Source organism: Acipenser ruthenus, chromosome 21 (assembly GCF_902713425.1).
Source record: "Acipenser ruthenus chromosome 21, fAciRut3.2 maternal haplotype, whole genome shotgun sequence".
NCBI classification, from domain to species: Eukaryota; Metazoa; Chordata; class Actinopteri; order Acipenseriformes; family Acipenseridae; genus Acipenser; species Acipenser ruthenus.
This window is the reverse complement of record NC_081209.1, coordinates 21,307,753-21,328,714: the sequence shown is the minus strand read 5'-3', so window position 1 is coordinate 21,328,714 and position 20,962 is coordinate 21,307,753. Positions and strand designations below refer to the sequence as shown.

The window sequence follows — 20,962 nt, the reverse complement described above, 5'->3', positions numbered from 1 at the left end:
TTCAGGGACAAGCATTGTCTACCACAGAGCTTTGTGAGATAATGGGCGATAAAATTATATTAATATAATAATATGAAAATAGAAAGCTTGCTGTAATGTAAAATAATTTTAAATGTTTATTTACTCTACTCCTTATACTGGCAATTAACTTAAATCAAGGATGTAAGTTACACTAGAATTTCATTTTAATGAAAACAGGTGGTTTGCATGGTTATTTATTAAGCTTGTTTTATCTACAGAAGTGTACTCCCCAATAAAATGCAAGTAAGCTTAGCCCACAGTTTTGAATGAGAAGGGTAAATCCTATTTTAGGAGCATGACACATTGAAAAGTCGAGGATTCACAACTGTCCAAAAACCCTCCTGCAAACAGCAGAGGTCGCCTGTGAGCAAAAGACCAAGCGGCTCTAACACGTAAACGCGCGGGGATCCCTCTATCGTGACCGCGCACACAATCTGAAACAAGCGCAGCTGAATTTGGCAGCCTCCTGACACTTAGCACAGAGCGGACAGGGTTGGAAGAGGTCCCGCATGTCTTCTCAAAAGTTTACACTGGTAAGTACAACATACAGTATATTTAACAACGTACATATCCTGTACTTTCAAAGGCTGTTTGTAACATAAGTGTAATAATAATAATAAAAAAAAAGTTTTAAAAATGTTATTCGCGTTTTGAACTCTAGCTGTGAAAATAATTTCGCTCTACCTTCAAAAATTTGTACTTACAGCATAGACCACGTCTAGTGACAGTATTGCGTGTAACTAACTGGAACCGGTAAAGCATCGCAAATATGATTTTGAAAACATAACAAAAAATGAAGATTTATTTATCTTATAGCAATGATACATGCAACTTCCAATTCCAACCATTTGCATGACCGATGTACAACTTAAGAAACGTGTGAAAACGGAGTCATGTTGTTGTAAGTTTTTATGACGTTTGGTGTATCCTGGAATAGTCTAAAAGGGATGTTTCCCTATAACAAAATGTACTGACAGTGACAAGTTAGGTCATGCATCTGCTGTGGCCCAAATAGTTTTCTCTTCAAGTGCAATTAGTGTGCTATCGGATGCGGTATACAGGGCTGTACTGTCTACACATTGCAGCGTATGCTGTAACGTTCAGCTCCTGAATTTAGAAGATGACATTACTATTTTTAATGACAAAACATTTTTAGACCTCTGTGCATTTTTTGACTTTGTAAAAAAGGAAGTTCAGATAATCAAAGCATAAGCTGATTGTCATATCAAGTGATATCAATCTGTCCATATGAGAAATGGCAATCACACAATTGTTTTGTTATTTTTTTGTGACTTTGTTTGAAAATTACTTTATTGAGTAGCGCTAGTATTTAAACACACACACACACATATATATATATATATATATATATATATATATATATATATATATATATATATATATATATATATATATATATATATGTATGTACAAAAAAGACACTACTGCTCCAGGATCTTTGAGAGGCAGACTTCTACAGTCACAATTCACCATTAATGTGTTTCTGCAGCATGGATTGAATTTATTATAAAATAACTATTTGTATACCTTGTAATGCCCAAGCATTTTTTTTTAAATGAGAAAAGTTACTTTATTCATGTAACTACTACATTCTTGTACAAAGCACTTTTTTTTCTGTCAGGCAAAACACAACGTACCGCATATGAAAACTTGTGGCTTGTGAGGCTGGATTTAAAACAGAATAATATAGAGGGGTGGCTAAGCATTGTATCACGTGATACAGAAATGGGCATTAAAGGGTTAATACTTAGCATTGGTGTGTTACACGTCCTGGCAATATATCAATTATATAAGAGTCCTTTCTTTGTGGGGCGGTCCAGTTAGTTACTCTCGGGTCAGCGAGACTCGATGTGATCACTTTTTTCTGGATTAGGAAAACGTTGTTTGGTTCCTCGCAGTGTTCACAACAAAACGTCAAAAGGATAGAGCATTAGGGCGGAGGGCGGAGAGGATGTTGCAGATGAGGTCATATTCAGGTCCACTGATGTTTTTAACAGCCCTGGCTGGTTTGTCACATACAATGCTGTTATCTTACTGTTCTGTTTACTATGCAAAACAGAGGCAAGTAGCGTGGATTTGCTTACTATGGGCTTTGTTTTCCAGGCAGTGTTCTTTAGGTTGTGGGAATGTTTGTGCAATAATGTACTTGCACGTTTATAGAAATATAATCTAATACTGTAGGTAAAATATAGTTGCTATAGCTTTGGCAAGATGTTCATTTATGCTTATGCCTTGGGATAGGAGGCTGTGTGGTCCAGTGGTTAAAGAAAAGGGCTTGTAACCAATCCCACCTCAGCCACTGATTCATTGTGTGACCCTAAGCAAGTCACTTAACCTCCTTGTGCTCCGTCTTTCGGGTGAGATGTAATTGTAAGTGACTCTGCAGCTGATGCATAGTTCACACACCCTGGTCCCTGTAAGTCGCCTTGGATAAAGGCGTCTGCTAAATAAACAAATAATAATAATAATAATGGTTATTGTTATAACAGAAATTATTACCAGTAGACAGATTACCAATAGGCTTTTTACTGGCAGACTTGCTGCTGTAAGAAGCTTCCCAGAATTGTTTTCTTTTTTTTACCTACCTTTTCTCTAAACTTAAGACCAATACAATTTGAATATTTCTACTACAGCCATCAGCTATGGGATTTCTTACTGGAAGTAACAGTATAATTTGTACTGGTAATAGGAAACCCCCAAAAGGCAGACTCCAGTCACTCTGTATTGTTATTGAGAGAGGCATAAATAAGCAGATATCTTTTTAAAATAAACTGTTGCTTCAATTCGTTGACAATTTGAATAAACTGTCACCAGCAAAACAACAACAACACAGAAAATGTGGATTACAAAATGTGTAAACTGTTACAGAAGTACAGTGATTTATTTCATGTTTGCAAACAGCTGTTTTCCATTAACAGCATAATATGTGAATTGATTTCTTTTAACTAAAACAATCCATGTTATCCACATATGTGTTTGTAACAGATTGTGAAGAGACAACTGTAGATTTTCGAAAGGGGGTGCTGCTCTTCAATCAGGAATTCCTTCGCCTGATGAGTCAGTCAGTGCCCCACAAATACAAGTCATAATCGTTGTTTAAGGAGGTCCAGTGCTTTGGATAGATTTCAGCAGGGATTAGATAATATTTGATATTAGGTTTCGTACTGAATGTTTCAAAGTCCAGTTTGGCTTGTGCTTTTGCAATATTAATAAACCTTTGCTCAGGTGGATCCTGTGTTCCTTATGCAAAGTTGGCATGGTTGGGAATCATAGAAGGCCTTGTACTTAAAAACACACACACACGCACACGCACACACACACACATGCACACATGCATATTCTAAATGTGAATGGCTCTACATAGCATGAATACACTATTCTTTTATTTTTTTGGGGGGGAGGGGGGAGGTTGTGAGTTAACACATTGTTTACATCACAGACCCAGATTAACACTTATCCTAGACTATGTCCCCTAAAGTAAAGTGAGGTATTCCAAGATTAGTGTAAATCAGGTTTGTGAAACCAGCCGTTGGAGTTTTAATCAAATTCTTTCACTAACACACAGTTAGTGTATATACTAATGTATATACTAATGTATATACTATTCCAATGTATATACTATTCCAGCATGTGTTTAGTTCTATATATGGATATCGTGTACTTCTGTTTTACAGTAACATGCAGAGACTTTTTAAAAAAGGCTTGAACCCTGTGAGGATCTTAACAGATGTTAACATTGTTTCTGCAGGAGAGGACTTGTATATGATAGGAAGAAACTCGAAGAGACACTGCTAATCGTTTGAGTTTGAGAAGGAACAGAAAAGATCAATGAGGATTTCTGGCATGGCTGTGTTCAAGCAACAGAATGTGGAAGAGTTTTATGAGATTAGAGAAGAGCTGGGAAGGTAAGCATGTGCTACAGGTCAGAATGCTACATAGTGATTCAGTTCTGTCAACCTTAACAGCATACAAAAATATAAACCGTGCGCTTGATAGCAAATTCACACAGAGCTCCAATCTGCTTCCCCACTAAGCAGCCTCTCAACTTCTGTCTCTTTAAAAAACCAAACAATGTGATCAGAAAACAGGATACAACAGTTGAAGAAAGCAAGCAACTAAACAAAATAATGTCAGTTTATGTAGGATGCAGACTAACTCCTCATACAGTTTCATCATACAGGCATGTGTTTGAAGCTGGTTAGCTCATTTCCACATTGAAGCTGAAGTTTACGCCTAGCCACATTCATGTAGTAACTGACATATCATTTCAACACAAGGAAGTTTTAAAACAAACAGCATCAACTTACAATTCATACTGTTCGTACACGTGAAGTGTTTGACCTAGCCTGCTTTTTAAAACGGAGAAAATACATTAATTACGTTTTAGTTTTATACTGACTCAGTACAATAATGAAATGACTAGAGAAAATAAAAGGTGTAATGATATTGCATTTTGATTTAATGTTAAGAGAATCCAGCCTAATTTCCCCATACTTTATAACATGGTTCACACCAGACTACAAGATCATTCACAATCCTGTACCTTCGGAATTTCTGTCACATATTAATAACAGAAATTGCATGCCGGAATTCATTGTTCATCAATAAAGAAAAGCCCCAAATATTGTGCAGTTATTTATGTAGTGGAGATACATTTTAGTTATTCTTTATTCAATGGTATGAAAATATCCGTAAGATTTTTTTAATGTTGTTATTTTGTTTAGACAGTCAGAAGATGTCTTAATCGGCTGATGTAAAGGCAAGTCAATATATTTCCCTGGGGAAGGCTATTTAGAATGAAATAATGATCACATTAGCTGTAGGGTTATTCCAGCTCAAGTAGATTGCTTAGCCCCATAAGTCACTGAGTTGAAACAAGTGATGCAAACGTTACCTGTCTATATGACCACCCACATGGTGAAACATTGTCATTTTTACCACCTTCAGACACCTTCAGAGTCCCACAACTCTTCTTAATATGCACACAACACCTACCCGGGACCCTTCACTCAATCATCAACCACAAGCAGAGGAAACACCTCCCCCAGAACCTAGTGCTCTTGAGCTGGAATGACCCTGCACAGCTTCCACGCACTTGCTTTTTACATAGATATTAAAATCTCATTGTATTGTATTTTATATCGGGCCCCCCTTTGTGCAACCTACCTGCAGTTTTCTTTGTTCGCTCGCTTTCAGAAATGAAACCCACAAACTTAAAAGACTGTGGTTTTGTGGTTAAACTCTATATATAAGGGGAACCCCACAGTGCACTCATCTGGGATGTATTGACGTGTGATGAGATTTCTTCCAAATGGAAAGTAATGAATGGAACCCTTTGCTAACACTCCTCGGTTCGAGTTGTTTGAATAGTGTGTGTGTGTGTGTGTGTGTGTGTGTGTGTGTCGGTCCAGAGAAAGTTAGCACAGTGGAGCGTTGCTTAACACTTACTGTACCTGCAAAACTATTTGGAAAAAAAATATGAGTTAAAACAGGTATGCATTGCAGATTCTGAGTTTGTATTATGTAAATAATGTAAATATGTGCAGTACTTGCATTATGGGATCACAGCGTGTTATTAAACATGATGGTTTGGCTGTACAGACGTATGTACTGTACTTAATTCCTACTGTGAATTTCCACCGAGAAGAGTGAGTCATGAAAGCAGGATGTTTTTGGCACTGATTTCATACTATACTGTGTGTAACAGGTACATAATTACAATGCTGTATACTGTGTAATAAAAAGCTCAGTATCAGTATATGAATAAAAATGGGTGTAACCTATGATATAATATGCTGAAGCTTAATGCACTTGTATTATAACAAAACCTAATCCTAGGATAAAACTGTTGTTGGCATTTACTAAAGGGATCCCAACAACCACCTGTTGCAATTTCTGTTATTTGTTTTCAAGCATGAAAGTACCCCGAGTCATGTGAAAGGCATGAAGATTAATAATTTAAACCCCATTTAAATTAAAATGACTTAATGCAGGAGAGCACCATTTGTTCGGTGTATTTGAATACAGAGCAGGTACAAAGGAAGCCAGAAATGCCTCAGCCATGAGAATATTTACCTAAGGCAGCTTGAGTGAGCCACAATATATACATGTATGATTCATGTAAGCAAGACTTCAGTGCTGGGAATTGACTAGTGGTGTCTGTTTCCTGGTGGCCTCATAACTTCAGAACATTGTTACTGTAAGTTTTTTAAGGGACATTTGGGGTCCCCGAGTAGCTCCCCTGGTAAATGCACGGCCGCGTGGTGTGCAGGGTGAGTCATACAGCCAGCGGAGTGCAGGTTCCTGTTCTGGCTGTGCTAAGTCGACGATGCCAGAGGGAGCGTTGCATTGGCTATAGTGCACCCGTGGGTTAGAGAGACAAAACCAGCAGGGACTGTTTCTCCTCATCGCTATTGTTTCATTGTTGTACAATAAAAGACAGCCCACACCTGACATATTCATTTCAACGAAAAGTTTTCCTTGCTTGAGTAAAAATATGTTGACAAAAGATCACTCCATTCTAACTTCACACACTGAGTTTGTAATTATGTAGGCCTCCTCTGCCATTCCTGAAATAACGTCCAAGAACCACCCCACTTCTCCTCACCATTGTGTGTGCAAGACAGTCCAGCTGGGATGCAATGCAGTAACTGAGCTCCAGAGTGGGATCATTATTCCCAGGTGTTCTGTCCGATGTGTCCCACGGTGTGTCGGAGGCCATGCTGGGATTGTAATCTAGCTGGTCCTGTAGGTCTGTGCTGTAGTTGCTGAACTAAATTGCCTCCCCCACCTTGTCTTTCTTGGGGAAATAACTGGAAATGCTGAAAGATTAAAAAAAAAAAAAACTAAAACCGTTTTAAAACACATTTTTTTGGAAGGAGAAAATACCACATCAATCACACATTGTTATTCCGTCCTTGACTTCTATTTCTTATTCCCTATACACACTCACAAAATAATGCATGACCATCAACTGAATGGCAAATATGTGGTTTTAATTCATGTTGATCGTGCATTTTTAGGTGGATAGGGTATTAGTTGTTTAACCGCTTCCCCCACTGTCTGTTCTTCTGAAAACAGATTCCAACTGGCATGTTTGCACAGCGGGTGTAAAAGAAATGGATGGTTTGTGACAAGTTAAGAAATTCCATGTGAGTCAGGCCTGCTATCGCTTGTTACAACACAACCAATTACAGGGTCTTAACAGGAAGTACAGTGTGTATACCAGGGCTCTACGACATGTGAAGCTCATTATATCACTGTAACCCTAACTGGAGTTGTCACACCCGGGCTCACGGCTACTTTGGGTCTTTAGAGCAGTCGATTTTCAAAACCATGGAAGAATGAGGTGTTTTAATGAGTATCATAATAATACTTAACAAGTAAGCAGCTTCACATTACATTCTCATAGTTGAATGTTGCTGTTCCTTTGTTTAGGAGCTACTCTTTAGTACTGGTTGCCTGCCATAGACATATATAACATAAGCTAGATCAAGCAGAGTGTCTTTATATAAGTAAGCACATGCTTTATGTAGTTCACAACTGTGTATTGCCACTGTAGCAGGGCGATTGCCCTGCATGTGTGTATTTAGTGTTGATATCATTTGTATGGGGAAATGGGTTTATTGTGTGTCGTTGTGGAGTTGATTTGTTTAATTGAATTATTGTTTTCCAGACGGGCGCTCGATTGAGACTTGCTGCCTGCTAGGTTTGGTTGAGGGGAAGGGCAGCAAGTGATTGGCTGTGCTGGACCTCAATCAGCAGGTGGGCGGGTCTTGATCGAGTGTCCGTCAGTTCAAAAGCATCCGCGGGAGATGGTTCGAGGCGACTGCAACGCCATGCCAGAGGGGAGCGGCGTATACTCGGGAGGAGAGGGTTCCGTAGTGGAGCAGGTTCCTGGAGCGGGACGCCTCATTTTAAGGCTAACGCTCGCCCTCTGGGGCACATTTTATTTGTAGTTTTTGTACTGTGTTTTATTTTGCCTTTTGTACAGCTTGCTGTATGTGTCCTCTGTGCGTTACCATGGCTGGTAACGTCACATGACCACCTTTACTTTCATTTCTGTTTGTGTTAATAAATCCTGCACGCCTGTGCCGGTGTTTCAACTCCACCCCCAGTTGTCTCTCTGTTTTGCTAAACAGCGGCTATCCACGCAAGTGACGTAAGACCCTGTCACAGCCACCAATACAAAAGTTTGGGTTTTGTAAACAATTTTTACATGTGCTGAAAAGTAGGTTGTTATTTATATCAAAACCATGTACCATTTTACACTACAGTTTGAATACTGGGTGAATATTTACAACATTCTGTCATAGTCCAGTCTTCTGTGTGTTCTGCTAGAAACCAGGCATCGTTGGCTTACCAGTTTGTTTACATGCCTGTACCACAAGTAGTTTTAGCTGCAGGCACTACAGTTACCCACTGATCAGACAGTTCTTTTAGTCCCTTTTGAACTTGGGTTTCTTTGCATTGGCATGCATACAATTTAATGTTGACCAGCATCAAGGCTGTAGTGCGGAGGCAAATAAGAATAACAGTTTTTTTTGTTAAGTACAGACATGTTCCCTTATTTGTTTTGTACAGGGGCTGGACAACAAAACAAATTACACACCTGCCTTAAAACCAATGAGAAGCCATGGCTTACCTGATGTGTCTGCAAGGTGTTTAAACGCTTCTCTGACAGTTACTGTAGTGTACCATAGTGGAAGTGTACTGAAGCATATACAAGTATAATGGAATTACAAAAAATGTCTCTGTAGCTATAGAAAGGAATTCGACGATGTATTGGGCATTTCTATTGATGCCTGATTTACATTGTGTTTCTACTGAAGGTGTTTCTTCAAAGGTTAAGTAGCAGAAACAATGAGAGGAGTTGTTTTAGCCACTTTATTACCAGACTGACTTTGCCAATGTTCTTATGAAGATTGCTATTGTTAAATGTCACTGAATGGTGGGCAGGCGCCGCCAGTTACAGAAGAGAGCTTGCCACGGGCCATGCTGTTTTGAATCTGCAGCTGTTGGGATTAGAAAGTATTCCTCTCCAGTTGTTAAACATGCTTGGTACGGAATAGAGATTCCAGGATGCCTCTTTTAAGTGGAGACAGAGCTTCCCAAAGGCCACAGACTGTCCGCCACTCCACACATGTACAGTATATTCAAAGTTAAGTTCTTTAGTTCTATACTGTATGTAACACCTGCTAGATCAACCAAGTGGATTGCAATGATTTGCTTGTTTCTCCATGCATTTGCCCACCATCACCACTGACTGTTTTGCTGTTGCTATTAAAAGGTGACCAGTCATGTTTTTTTGCAGGTTGAACAGCTTGTTCCTATTCTGACTTTTCCCATCACAGCTGTTTGCAGGCAGACAAACAAGCCAGGCGTGATGTCAAAGTGTTTCCTGTGATTTGGATAATCAGGGATGAAAGTATCGCTTCCCCGCCTTAAAATTCCAGGCGGGGTCATCCCAAACATGTTTCACATAATAATTGGAATAAATAGAAGAAATATTGGCATAGTGATGACATGATGTATTAATAAACCTGAAGCAATTGAATGGCATTAAAGACTTTACTGTCGGGTGATACCACATCTGGATTAAATTGAATTAAGCAAAAGCCTGTCACACAAACCCGTGATATAGCACTGCTTTTTTTTTAGGTTGGGCAGGTATAGCAGGTGAACAGCTGCTCCCAGGTTTACAGAATGCAAGTAATATAATAAAAAAGTATTTGGATAAAGTCTTCAATAATAGCACAAATAATTGTTTCAGGTTTTTTTGTATTTTTGTAGGGCAGGATGGAAATGTTTATATATAGAAAATAAATTATCTATTTTACCTGGGGGCCACTTAAATAGCTGTTGGGCAGGTAGGCCATTGTTTGGCTATTGAACACGACCTCTCCCATCCCTCCACCCCACCACTCATCAATGCTAATGCCAAGATGCAACCATCAATGCTGTCAAACCATTGCAGACCTCAGAAACAGTCCAGTCATGCAGCAGTCTTGATAATCCACAATGATCCCACACATTTGTGGTCGAGTATAAATACATATTAAATGCAAGCAACTAGTGGTAAATCTATTCTGAAACAATAATCCATAAAACCTTTTGCAAAAAGACATACAACTTTACATTAACTTCCTGTTTGCCTTTCTAAATATCAGGCTAGCCTGGACAGGAAAAGCAGACTTGTGCTGTGTCTGTGACTTTTTATTCAGTGTGTCCTATAAAAATAAAGATTTAAACAGTAAAACAACCAAACTTCAGTACTAATAAAATAGTTTTGATCAAACCAACGCATTTTGATTGAAAATTGTCTGATGAACCAGCTTTTTTGAATGGGGTAAGATTTCTATTGAGTGGTGTTTTGTAAACCTCAGCTTACTTTTCATATCTCCCATACTGTATCCAGGCATGAGTGGAATTTGCAGGAAGCCTATCCAAACCAACATGAGAATATGAAACCCGTTCTGGGATAAATTGAAAGTATTTTCTAACCCCACACAGTATGGTGTGAACAAATGGCAAGGGTACAGGACACTAAATACAGTCACTTGGGAAGATGGTGGGTTAGCGTTGGTATGCTGGAAAGAGCAAATTCATCGGCCATCAATAAAAGGTTGGAGAGAGACAACAGGTGTGCCTGGCCAGGCAGACTGTAGCTATTATTAACACAGAGATGATGATTGCAGGGGCCGGCTCATAGTTTTCAGGAATCCCTTGAGGGCTCCTGTTTGTCTGGTATTCATGTAAAATGCTCTTCTTTTGTTTTTTGGTTCCTTTTGATATGAATGCTTTCATAGCTTGTCCTGTTAAACTGCATGCAAACTGCAGCTGCCGTGATACTTCTCTATTTGACATTGTAGGTTGTGTCTGTGGTGAAGCAACTCTTTCGAGTGTGTTCATGGGTTCACACTTCTGTTAAACACTGCATCTTAACTGTGTCTTAGCTTCCTCATGTCCTTTCGACACGCACACTGCTGTTAAGTGTGTATAATTCTTTACTGGGGGGTGGCTGCAAGATTGAAACAAAGCAAATGCATTACATATTGATCATTTGAAATGGTTAGCTTTCTTAAAGGTGTATAGTCTTATGTAGAAAATATACTGTTTTTATACATGTGAATTTGAAATTCTGCCACATGGGTATTCATTTGAAACTTTAAGGACAAGAAAAAGCCTTGTTCAGGGATGGAAATAAGACTCCCACTGCATAGCAGTTTGATCCATTTAGTCTCATAGTAAAACCTGGAATGGGTGAAATTGCTATGCATCTTATTTCCATCCCTGCCGTGTTGCAAATATAGTATTGTGGTCTATTTTAATGGTCTAAACAGTGGTGGATCTAAGTAGATAGAAGGGAGTTATAGTGCAAAATTGAACATCAGTATTGGAAATGTTTAAAGGCACAACATTGCTATTATTTGAAATGTTGCTATTAAATTAATTCATTTAGAGACTATCATGTCAGTTCTCATGGTATTGAGCCAGTAACATGTGTGATGAATAATTACACAGTACATTTGCAAAAATATTTCATGAAACTACGGTACTTCCCATGTGGTTACAGACACTGCGCAGTGGAGTGAATGGGAGCGTTTGGGTGGGTCCCACTCTGGGGTGTTTGAAATGAAATGCAGCCGCTTGTCTGCTCTTCTAGACTCGTGGTGCTGAAAGCAGACTTGTGGCTTCAGTTAGCTGGCCTGGGAACTCTGGGGCACTGTCTGAATGTTCTGACATGCAGCAGGACACTGAACAAAATCTGCTGCGCCTGCCTATTTGAAATCACTGTACCTTCCAGTAACTTGCATTTGAGATGCTTTGCTCTGTGAAAAAGTGCAGTGTATGTACAGGAAGTGAGGGAGTGAAACAAGATGATGGTTTTCAACAGTCTTAAAATTGTTCAACACTGAAGTCTGTATAGAATAACATTTGACATCAGGATTGTATTAAGCTACACGTCTTTCTTTTTTATTCAGCTGTCATGTATTAGAGCAAATATAATAAACCAAAACTGAACATATAAAATAAAATAAAAATCTAAATGAACCTTAGATTTACTCTTGAGTTATGTCATGAGATAATAACTTGTTATCCAATGTTTCAGACTATTCCCAAACACTGGAGATAAGGGACCCATGCATACCCATGTTCATTTAACATGCATTTATCTTATGAGGCAGTTGCCACTTTAATGAACTTGCTGCCAAGCTGCACCCCAATGCATGTCTGTGGCCTAGTATTTTTTTGTTCCAACAGCAACTGGTGAGCATTCCAAACATAGCAGTCTGAAGGCAGCTTCTATCTTTAGGGTAGTGTGTATCTAATCAGGAACTGGACTGCATGAGGAAGTGGTGTCTGAGTTTACTCGCTCGCAGAAAAAAACAGATGGGAAGCAGCATCCCTCCCCCCAGCTTTTCCATTCTCTTTCTGATTGACCTTGTCAGGGTAGCTACGGTTATTCCTACTGAATTTTAGATCTCAATGTTCTTTTCTTGTCAGCGATATGCTGTTGTCTTTAGTCACAATACAGTGTGTGTCTTTTAAACCTGATATATCTGTTCTATTCAGAAGCAAGGCTGATACATGAGTTTCCAACACATTTACTGATCAAGTATTCAAAATGCTGTAGCATTAACTGCAAAAAATTGGAAGTGATTACAAGACGTTCCCTGTAATGCCATTACACTTACTTACGTCATTCTCAATCTAAGTGGTTATGTTTCTTTGCACAATGAGATCAGCTTCAGATAGTGTTACCCAAAGTTGTATCTTATTATAACTGTTTTCAATTAAGCGTTGAATATGTAAGTGAAATGTTTTCTGACTGAACCTCTGTTGACAGTCCCAGCTTGCTGAACTATTTAAGCAGATGTACTTCCTGCACTGCAGAAAACAGCTGCCAAATAATTAAAACAATGCAAAAGCAATAGCCTACTGCTGAATTCAAAAATTGAAAAATGCTGTTAGCTATAATAAACTATTAAAATACGTTGTTCACTGTGCGCAGATTTTAGAAGTTGAACTCCAAATCATCTTTGTCTTTTTTAAATGGTGGGATTTACATCATTCAGCTAAATCTTAAACCTAGACCTGGCTATAAGGATTTAAAAAAAGTATGCCTTTCTATGGCAACAATGTATTCATAAGCATTTACAGAATTTAAAAAAAAAAAAGTATGATTTAAAGCTGCAACTGAGTCTCCCTTCCTGGTCAAAATGTTGTTGAAGCCGACACTCTGGGATCCTTCAAGAAGCTGCTTGATGAGATTCTGGGATCAATAAGCTACTAACAACCAAACGAGCAAGATGGGCTGAATAGCCTCCTCTCAACTTCCTTATGTTCTTAAAACACCAATGCTAGTGACGCTGTCCTGTCACAAAGACGTATATCTAAGACAGAACATCAGCATACTTTGTAAAGCCGAGATAAGGGTCTTGCTGCTTATCAGAACTTCCTGTTTGTGTAGTTCATTTTGCTGTGAATCAACAAATATTTCAATATATTAAGTTTACCCTTCCTAAACTGTAAAAGCTGATCATTGACTGACTTTTTTTTTTTGCTCCTTGGTTATTCACTGTCACACTTGTTAAAACGAGTGCACCTAAGTTGTTTCTCGGCAGGTTTTTAGCATTAAGAGTGTGTTAACATACACTTCAACTCTGCACTAGACTGAAGTATTACTTAACCTGGCCTCAGTGTTGTGAGCAGGGATCATAATGCTCTTTAAAGGAAGCAGTTTTTCTGGTTTTCTGTCTTTTGTGTTGTCTTCTAAGTAGTGTACCAGCCGGAAGCTTGTTTGCTGAGTGCCAGCAGGGTTGTTTGTAAGATTGATGCTCCTTTCCTATGAAACCGCTTGTCTCTGGTTATGTCCTGCACCACTGTCTGATACTTGTCACCTTAGCGAGACTATAAAGCACTGAATTGGCTGGTTCCTAATTGCCTTCTTTATATGAAGGCAGGTAACAAGGTATTGAAATTGAAGGGATTCCTACAACACACTGGAAAGTATAAACAAGTTTTCTTTCAAGGTAAACTCCTGCCTGTTTATTTTATACAAATGTATATTTCTAAGTGAGATTATGAGGGTTTACTATATGAGTGTATCTTTGCCTTAGACATGAAACCACAATGGGAACCAAGACATTTAAGAAGAAGTCAATATCCTTAACATACAGTAATGCAGGTGACTGAGGATCTCAGTTCTGCTGGTTTAGATGGTACAGTAGTTCAGGGTCTGCTCTGCTAAAATAGCGAAGCAGACAGACATGTATTTATAGCTACAGCACTACTCAATTTAGTCAGCGACAAGAGAGAGTTAATTGCTGCACATTATGCTTTTCTAAGTACGTCCTTGAGATAAAAAATAATTTCTGGTGGAGTGCATGTGGACAAAAGATCATCTCAGTCTGACTATTCTTCTTCAGTTTATTGGAGTAAAGCTTAAAAAACACCCAATTTAAAAACACTTGAAACATATGACTACATTTCTACTAAGGGGTTGATTTGATCACCCTACAGTACATCCTGTCAGTGTAACCCATCAGCTGGAGCTGCTTTGAACATTTTACAGTAAAGGAGTATCACCCTGGATTGCATCAACTATTTGTGGTTATCCCAGGATTACCCCTAAAAAGAAGTAGTTGATGCAATCCATGGTGAATCCCAAGTGCTGTAAAGTGCTCTGAAAGCCAGCTGTGGTTTATTCTGGGTGGTGTATTAACCTATTTGTTCATTATTATTATTATTATGGGGCTAAATACCTTTAGAACAATATACAAGTGCTGCTTGATCCCTGAACACTGGTTTTCCTGCTCGTCCAATAATGTCTTCCTGCCAATGGGTAATTGGTTCATTTTTAAGAACATACACCCTGAGATTTTAAATTAACACAATAAAACTGGTTTGTAGGTCAGAGTGGGCCCTTCTCACTTCCACACAGCAGCCCCCCAATGGTGTGAATCTGCAGTGACTATGTGTACTGCTCTGAGTTTCCTGCGAGAGTGAAAACGTGCTGTGACTATTTGGAAACATTGTAAAAGTGTCTGACCTTTGAATCACCATCCCTTATTTTTCCCTCGAGGGAGGACAGTAGCAGGACTGGGCGTTGCGTGGTACATGTACTGTAAATCACAAATGCAGTCTGTTTGCTCTGCACACCTGCTTGTGGGGTAACTGTTCCCAAGCTACTGTACATTGAGCAGGCTCACTGTGTCTGGTGGTTGTAGTTAAAACTGCACCACTTAGCAGATGATGTTCTTGATAGGAAAATATCTCTTGTTTCACTCCATAGGCTCAATGACCTCTCCAGGGGTGTAAGTAAGTCTCCTTGAGGATACAGGGTCTGTAATAATAATGTAAACAGTGCCAGATTTTGATGCAACTGCTCTTTACAAACCTGCTGTTTTGCGGACCTCATTCCTCTGTGTTTAGTTGTTTTTTGTGATGCTAATAGTAAGTGGGTCAGTAAATCACGCCAAGTGAAAAACCCCAGCAGGAATAATATCGGGTTCAAGTGCAGTGGTGTTTAGATCCATCACTGTTTTAGACTTCAAAATAGACTCGTGAAAATTGGCTTTTTACTGTGACCTCGGCCTGTGACCTTTTTGGTTTCCAGGTGTGAGATCAAACACTTTGAGAGACTGACGTCACAGAATACACAGTTTTATTCTTTTGATTTCCCCCTGATTGAGTTGCATTATTGTTATCCTGAATTACATGACAAGTGGAATCTCAATTGTTTTGGAATTCCATATCCTGTTACGCTGTGATAGCGTGATACAGTACAGTTTGGATAAACAAACGTGAAGCAAGATAGTGTCACTTGCCACTTGATGCGTCCAGTGGTTATCAATTAAATAGCAATTGACCGTTGTTTGTCTTACATTTCTGTGGGACATTCAGCATCAAACATCAGAGTGAGTACATTTCAGGTTAAAATAAAATAATATAAACATGAAGTGGCAAATTACGTTATTTGCATCTTTCTAAGTTGTAACGTTTAGAAACTTCTTAATCTTAGGTTTATTTTTTAATACCTTTTTTGTATTGGACCGACTTGGGTGTTGAGTGTTTTTAATATTTTTTAAATAGAATATTGAATAGCCAGACACAGTATTCTGAAATTCAAAAACACAGGGAAGCTTTGTTTGTGAACACAACGCTAATGGATATTTTTGTGTCTCTGTAGCGGGCAGTTTGCTATCGTGAAGCAGTGCAAGGAGAAGAGCAGTGGGCTTGAGTACGCTGCCAAGTTCATCAAGAAGCGCCAGAGCCGTGCCAGCCGGAGGGGGGTGAGGCGGGAGGAAATCGAGCGCGAGGTCAACATCCTCCAGCAGATCCAGCATCCCAACATCATCACCCTGCACGACGTTTATGAGAACAGGACCGACACGGTGCTCATTCTTGAGCTGTAAGTCTGGAGAGGATTTCCTTCTTTTCTTCAGGGGATAAGGAAAGCGAGAACAGGAAAGAATGCATTTGTTTCACAGAACACCGCCTTCTTGAAACCGGAACTCCTTGCTTGTCAAACTTCTGAATTATTGCAACTTTTCAGGTCACTTTTTTCACATTGGCTTCCTATGTATCATTTAAAAGACACAGTGTACTGTATGTTACACCCTGTTATCTCCATTTGGCTGCACCTAATCTAGCAACGTAATGCTAAAGCAATGCAAACTCCCTAGTTGTAAAGCATTTTGCTTTAACCCTGTTTGTCTATGTGGTAAGTGTTTATTTACTTCAATGGATATTACTACCTGGGACTACAGGTCTCCTTTCCAGGGAGCTCCTGAGATATGCTCTACCACAAAAGAAAGGATCATCCCATCCTCAAGTATTCCCAGTAATATATTTTACAGCTATCTATTGCACCTCAAAACACAAAGGGGAAAATTCACAAAGCGTTTTACTCAAAAGTGATAATAAAATAAACAACTTAAGAATATTTAAGAACTTAAGAAGCTTCTGAGTTAAATTCCCTATTTGTTTATTTCAAGTTGGTAACTTTAATTGGTGTTTTTCTCAGATCAGAAAAAATGGTGTCAATGTCACTTTGAAGTACGTGGTGAATTTACACAGAACATTACACATTAAAACACAAGTTAATGTAAGCATATAAACAATCACACCGAGCAAAAGTGTGATTGTCACCCTGTATGCCTCAGTATAAATGTATGTATTGATTTCTGTGCTTCACGCTAACTTCTCAAGCAAAATGTGACTTGGAACCTGTTGTACAGTAATCTGACACCAGGGTCTGATATATAAACCCTGGTATGTAAAAGGTTAAAAGCAGCCATGTTTCTTTGAGTTTCTGTTTGAAAAGTGCAGGCTTGTATGGGTATATATTACCACTGGGTACAGTAAATGGGAGGGAGGTATGTCTACAGTCTTACATTACAGTTACCATAGGAGATCAGTGTAGTGGGCATTACATCTCCATATCTTATATTAACACAATAACAGCTGTCAAAACATGGGACTATCAGGCAACCTGTAATCAGCACAATGCAGTGTGCATTGAGTTTAAGGTGTGAAAGTAAAGAAGGTGTATGCTTGCTAAATGACTGATATTTGGCTGCTTAAGTGATTATAGAGTGTGCATTGTGGGCAGGGCGGTGGACTAAATGAAACGCATGGACTTGCAGCTTTAGCTGTTGTTTTAATTGAGCACCCATGTACAAGACGCTTACAAGTACATGTGGTTTCCACAATACTGTAGCTCTATACATTCACATTCCCTGTACAGTTTTAAATATTTAAAAAAAAAATTTGAACTTGAAAATGTGCCATAATGAAAATCTGTGTAAAATTTTACTGGCACTAGAAAATCAAACATCACTGTAAATAAATAATTAATAAATAAATAAATAAATAAATTCAGTGACAGCTGATTTCAAATAGTTATATCCCTAGAATAAAATGGACAAAAAGCAGGAAACAAAGAAGTGGAAGCAAGCCAAACGCTGTGAGCTATGATGTAACCCTTCCCATAAATTTTAGAGATGATTAATGCCCTAGTGTTTAGACTCTAAAAGGGTGGCGTGTGCGTTCTGGGCAGACTGACAGGGCAGAGTGCAGCGGTGTGGCATTCTGAAGAGAATGTGTAAAATTCAAAGTCTAAAGACTAGCTGCCCAACTGCACCATAGGACTGAACAGACAGTGGCTTCACACAAACATTCTTCCTCTGCACTGTTTCTGTACATTGCTAATGAAACACTGGCTGCTTTCCTGTGAGGTTCAAGTTCTGTTTCATAACCCTGGGTTTCAGTACCAACAGGGTTTGGAATCTGTGACTCTAGAAATCACATGATTCTAAGGTTTGTCCAATAGTCTGTGAGTGAGCAGTAGAAACCTTTCAATAGTGTGATTTGAAAAGCATTACAAAATCATGAGTCTTTTTTAAGGTGTGTCTGTACTTTAGTGTCAGCATTACAGAATGGTTAATGCAACCCACACCCCCATTTGTAATAAGGTTATTATATGTGTGTGTGTGTTACATTCATAAATAATTGATTTTACTAGTTGTACTAGCTATAGATCGTCAATATCTGTCAGCATAAAGACCATGTTATTACTTGTTTAAATTTCTTGAGCTAGTTATGTAGTGTTACGAAGCTGCACAACTAAATGTAACAGAAGTCAAGTAACGAGACGCTTTCCAGTCTAGTGAAGAGAAGAGAGCAGGGCAGTTCTTTGTACAGAAGCAGACACGGTGGCTCCATTATCATTTGATCCTGATCATTTATCAAAAGATGTATTTTACTAATGCAGGTCTGCAGCATCACTAATCCATTGTTGTTGTTTCCTAATGTACAAATGGCCAGAAAAAGACTGGTTGTTTGATACAGCTATAAAAAGAACGTACATCATAGTAATACATTAATGGTGGGGGCCTTGTATAACGTTGTTGTGTCTCAATAGAATAACAACAATCACTAGTTATTATCATGTTGCTATGGATCCTTTCTAAACAACACTATGGTCCGCTGCAGGTATTGTGACCTCACCTGACCCTACATAGTTTTAAGCTTTGTGAGTGGTGTTTATACTCAAATGGGCTTCACCTGAGTTCAAGTTGAAATATAAAAAAAAAAAAAAAATGTCAGTGACCTGTGGGAGATATTAAGTTATTTTTATGTAGGGTTATTGACCCTATAACGGTGACTAAATACCAGCCAGAATATTTGTGATTTGACTGTGTCTAGATACACTCGATTGACAGTGGTTCTTCACATCTTGTTTGCTTGGTTTCAGGGTGTCTGGAGGGGAGCTGTTTGATTTCCTGGCACAGAAAGAGTCTTTGAGTGAAGAAGAAGCGACCCAGTTCATGAAACAAATACTCGACGGGGTCAACTATCTGCACTCCAGGAAAATCGCACATTTTGATCTCAAGGTTGGTTCGTCAGGATGTTGTTTGCGCATGTACTTAACAGCACTGCAACGAATAACAAAGTTAATTCTTGTCATAAAAAGGGTGTTGCTTTAGAGCTCAGATTGACACATCTGTGCTTGAACATATGACCCTAAGACAAGTATTGAAAAAAAAAACATTCTGGAACAATGATTTCACCAAACAATGTAATTGTACTTGTAATTATAATTATTATTGGCCCCCTTTCTTGTTTATACTCAACACGTACAGCATTATGGCGGGATAAATGGGCTTCACCTGAGTTGAAGTTGAAATATTACATCTAGAAAACAGAAAAGATCAATAGCTAAATGACTTATGGGAAATGATAAGATCATTTAAACACTTTTTTATAGGGTTATTGACCCTATAAAAGTGAATAAATACCAGGCACTATACAATCAAAGTTCAAGTCTTAGCTAACTTATCTTCTGCACCTCTGGAAGTGCTGCCTTTCTGACTGCGAGAAATGATGTAAGACATAATCATAATAAATCTAAAAGGAATAGACACACAGTTTTTTGTTTTTGAAACATTTTGTCCATGTAGAACGCTTCCGATTTTTTCCTGTAATTATCACTATCCAGTGCTGACAGAAAGACCACAGCCACTTGCTGTTGTTGGATTGCTTGGTACAGGAGCGAGCCAATTGGAGGGTGTTGAATGGTTTCTGGGAAGTCTCTTTCTCGTGCATTCTGGGGTCGGGAGCAGTATGCAATAGCAGGTTCACAGTTCAAGTACCAGGCTCTTTGGAGTTTTGTTTTCAAGGAGTTACCAATCCAAAGGAAATAAAACCCTGGGGTTGAGGCTCCCTTGTGAATACAATAACAGGCAGCAGGCAATACAAATTAGTGGGCATTCCTACAGACACACTGGGGCAGGTTTAAAAATGTTGCAAATCTAGTTCAGTTTACTCACATGTTCCAGCACTTTAAGTGGTGCCAATTTTCATTTTAATGTTTACACCCTGCCAATTTTTTACACATTCATGTTTTAGCTGTGCTTTGGTGTTTTGAACATGCCTGTGTTTCTGTGCTGTCTACTGGATTCCAGAGACTTCTGTAGAGTTCTATGGAAGCAAAACTACCAACTTGCTTATACAATTAAATTGCCTATTACTAATATTTAATTTTATGTTTTTTTGTGCTTATCTTTCATAAGTCAGTGGGCAGTGTGACTATTTAACCATTTGGATATCAGAAGACCTGCCGGCACCTCCTGTATTTGTAGTGAATCTCAGCAAGCAAAGAATTGCTATCACACAAAACCGCTTTCTAAGAAAAGACAGGAGCCCATGGGGATACAAAGTTAAAATGACACACACACACGCACGCACACAGTGAGAATATGTCAGATGATTTTCTGCAGCTTTCAGTCTTATTAAGGCAAAACGAACCCCATTTGGGTCAGAAGCTTTCAAGTGAGTGCCAAGCAAACTAAGTTGATTAGCCTTCTGTACCCAGCAGTCTACCAGCAGACCTTGGAGCAGGACATTAAGT

At 38.8% G+C, this 20,962-nt stretch overlaps 1 protein-coding gene across 2 annotated transcripts in view; it reads left to right on the top strand.

Annotated features, from left to right (window-relative positions):
* The first annotated feature begins 434 nt into the window (after positions 1-434).
* Positions 435-20,962, top strand: part of LOC117429819 (death-associated protein kinase 2-like) — a 34,083-nt gene continuing 13,555 nt past the window's right edge. Inside the window, exons 1-4 of one of the 2 annotated variants that reach the window (XM_058995021.1) lie at positions 435-554; positions 3,791-3,947; positions 16,238-16,459; positions 19,307-19,445. In XM_058995021.1, the coding sequence (XP_058851004.1) occupies positions 3,871-3,947; positions 16,238-16,459; positions 19,307-19,445 (438 nt within the window). In that variant the 5' untranslated portion in view covers positions 435-554; positions 3,791-3,870. The remainder of the gene's footprint in view (positions 555-3,790; positions 3,948-16,237; positions 16,460-19,306; positions 19,446-20,962) is intronic. The other variant, XM_058995022.1, reaches the window with a different exon arrangement.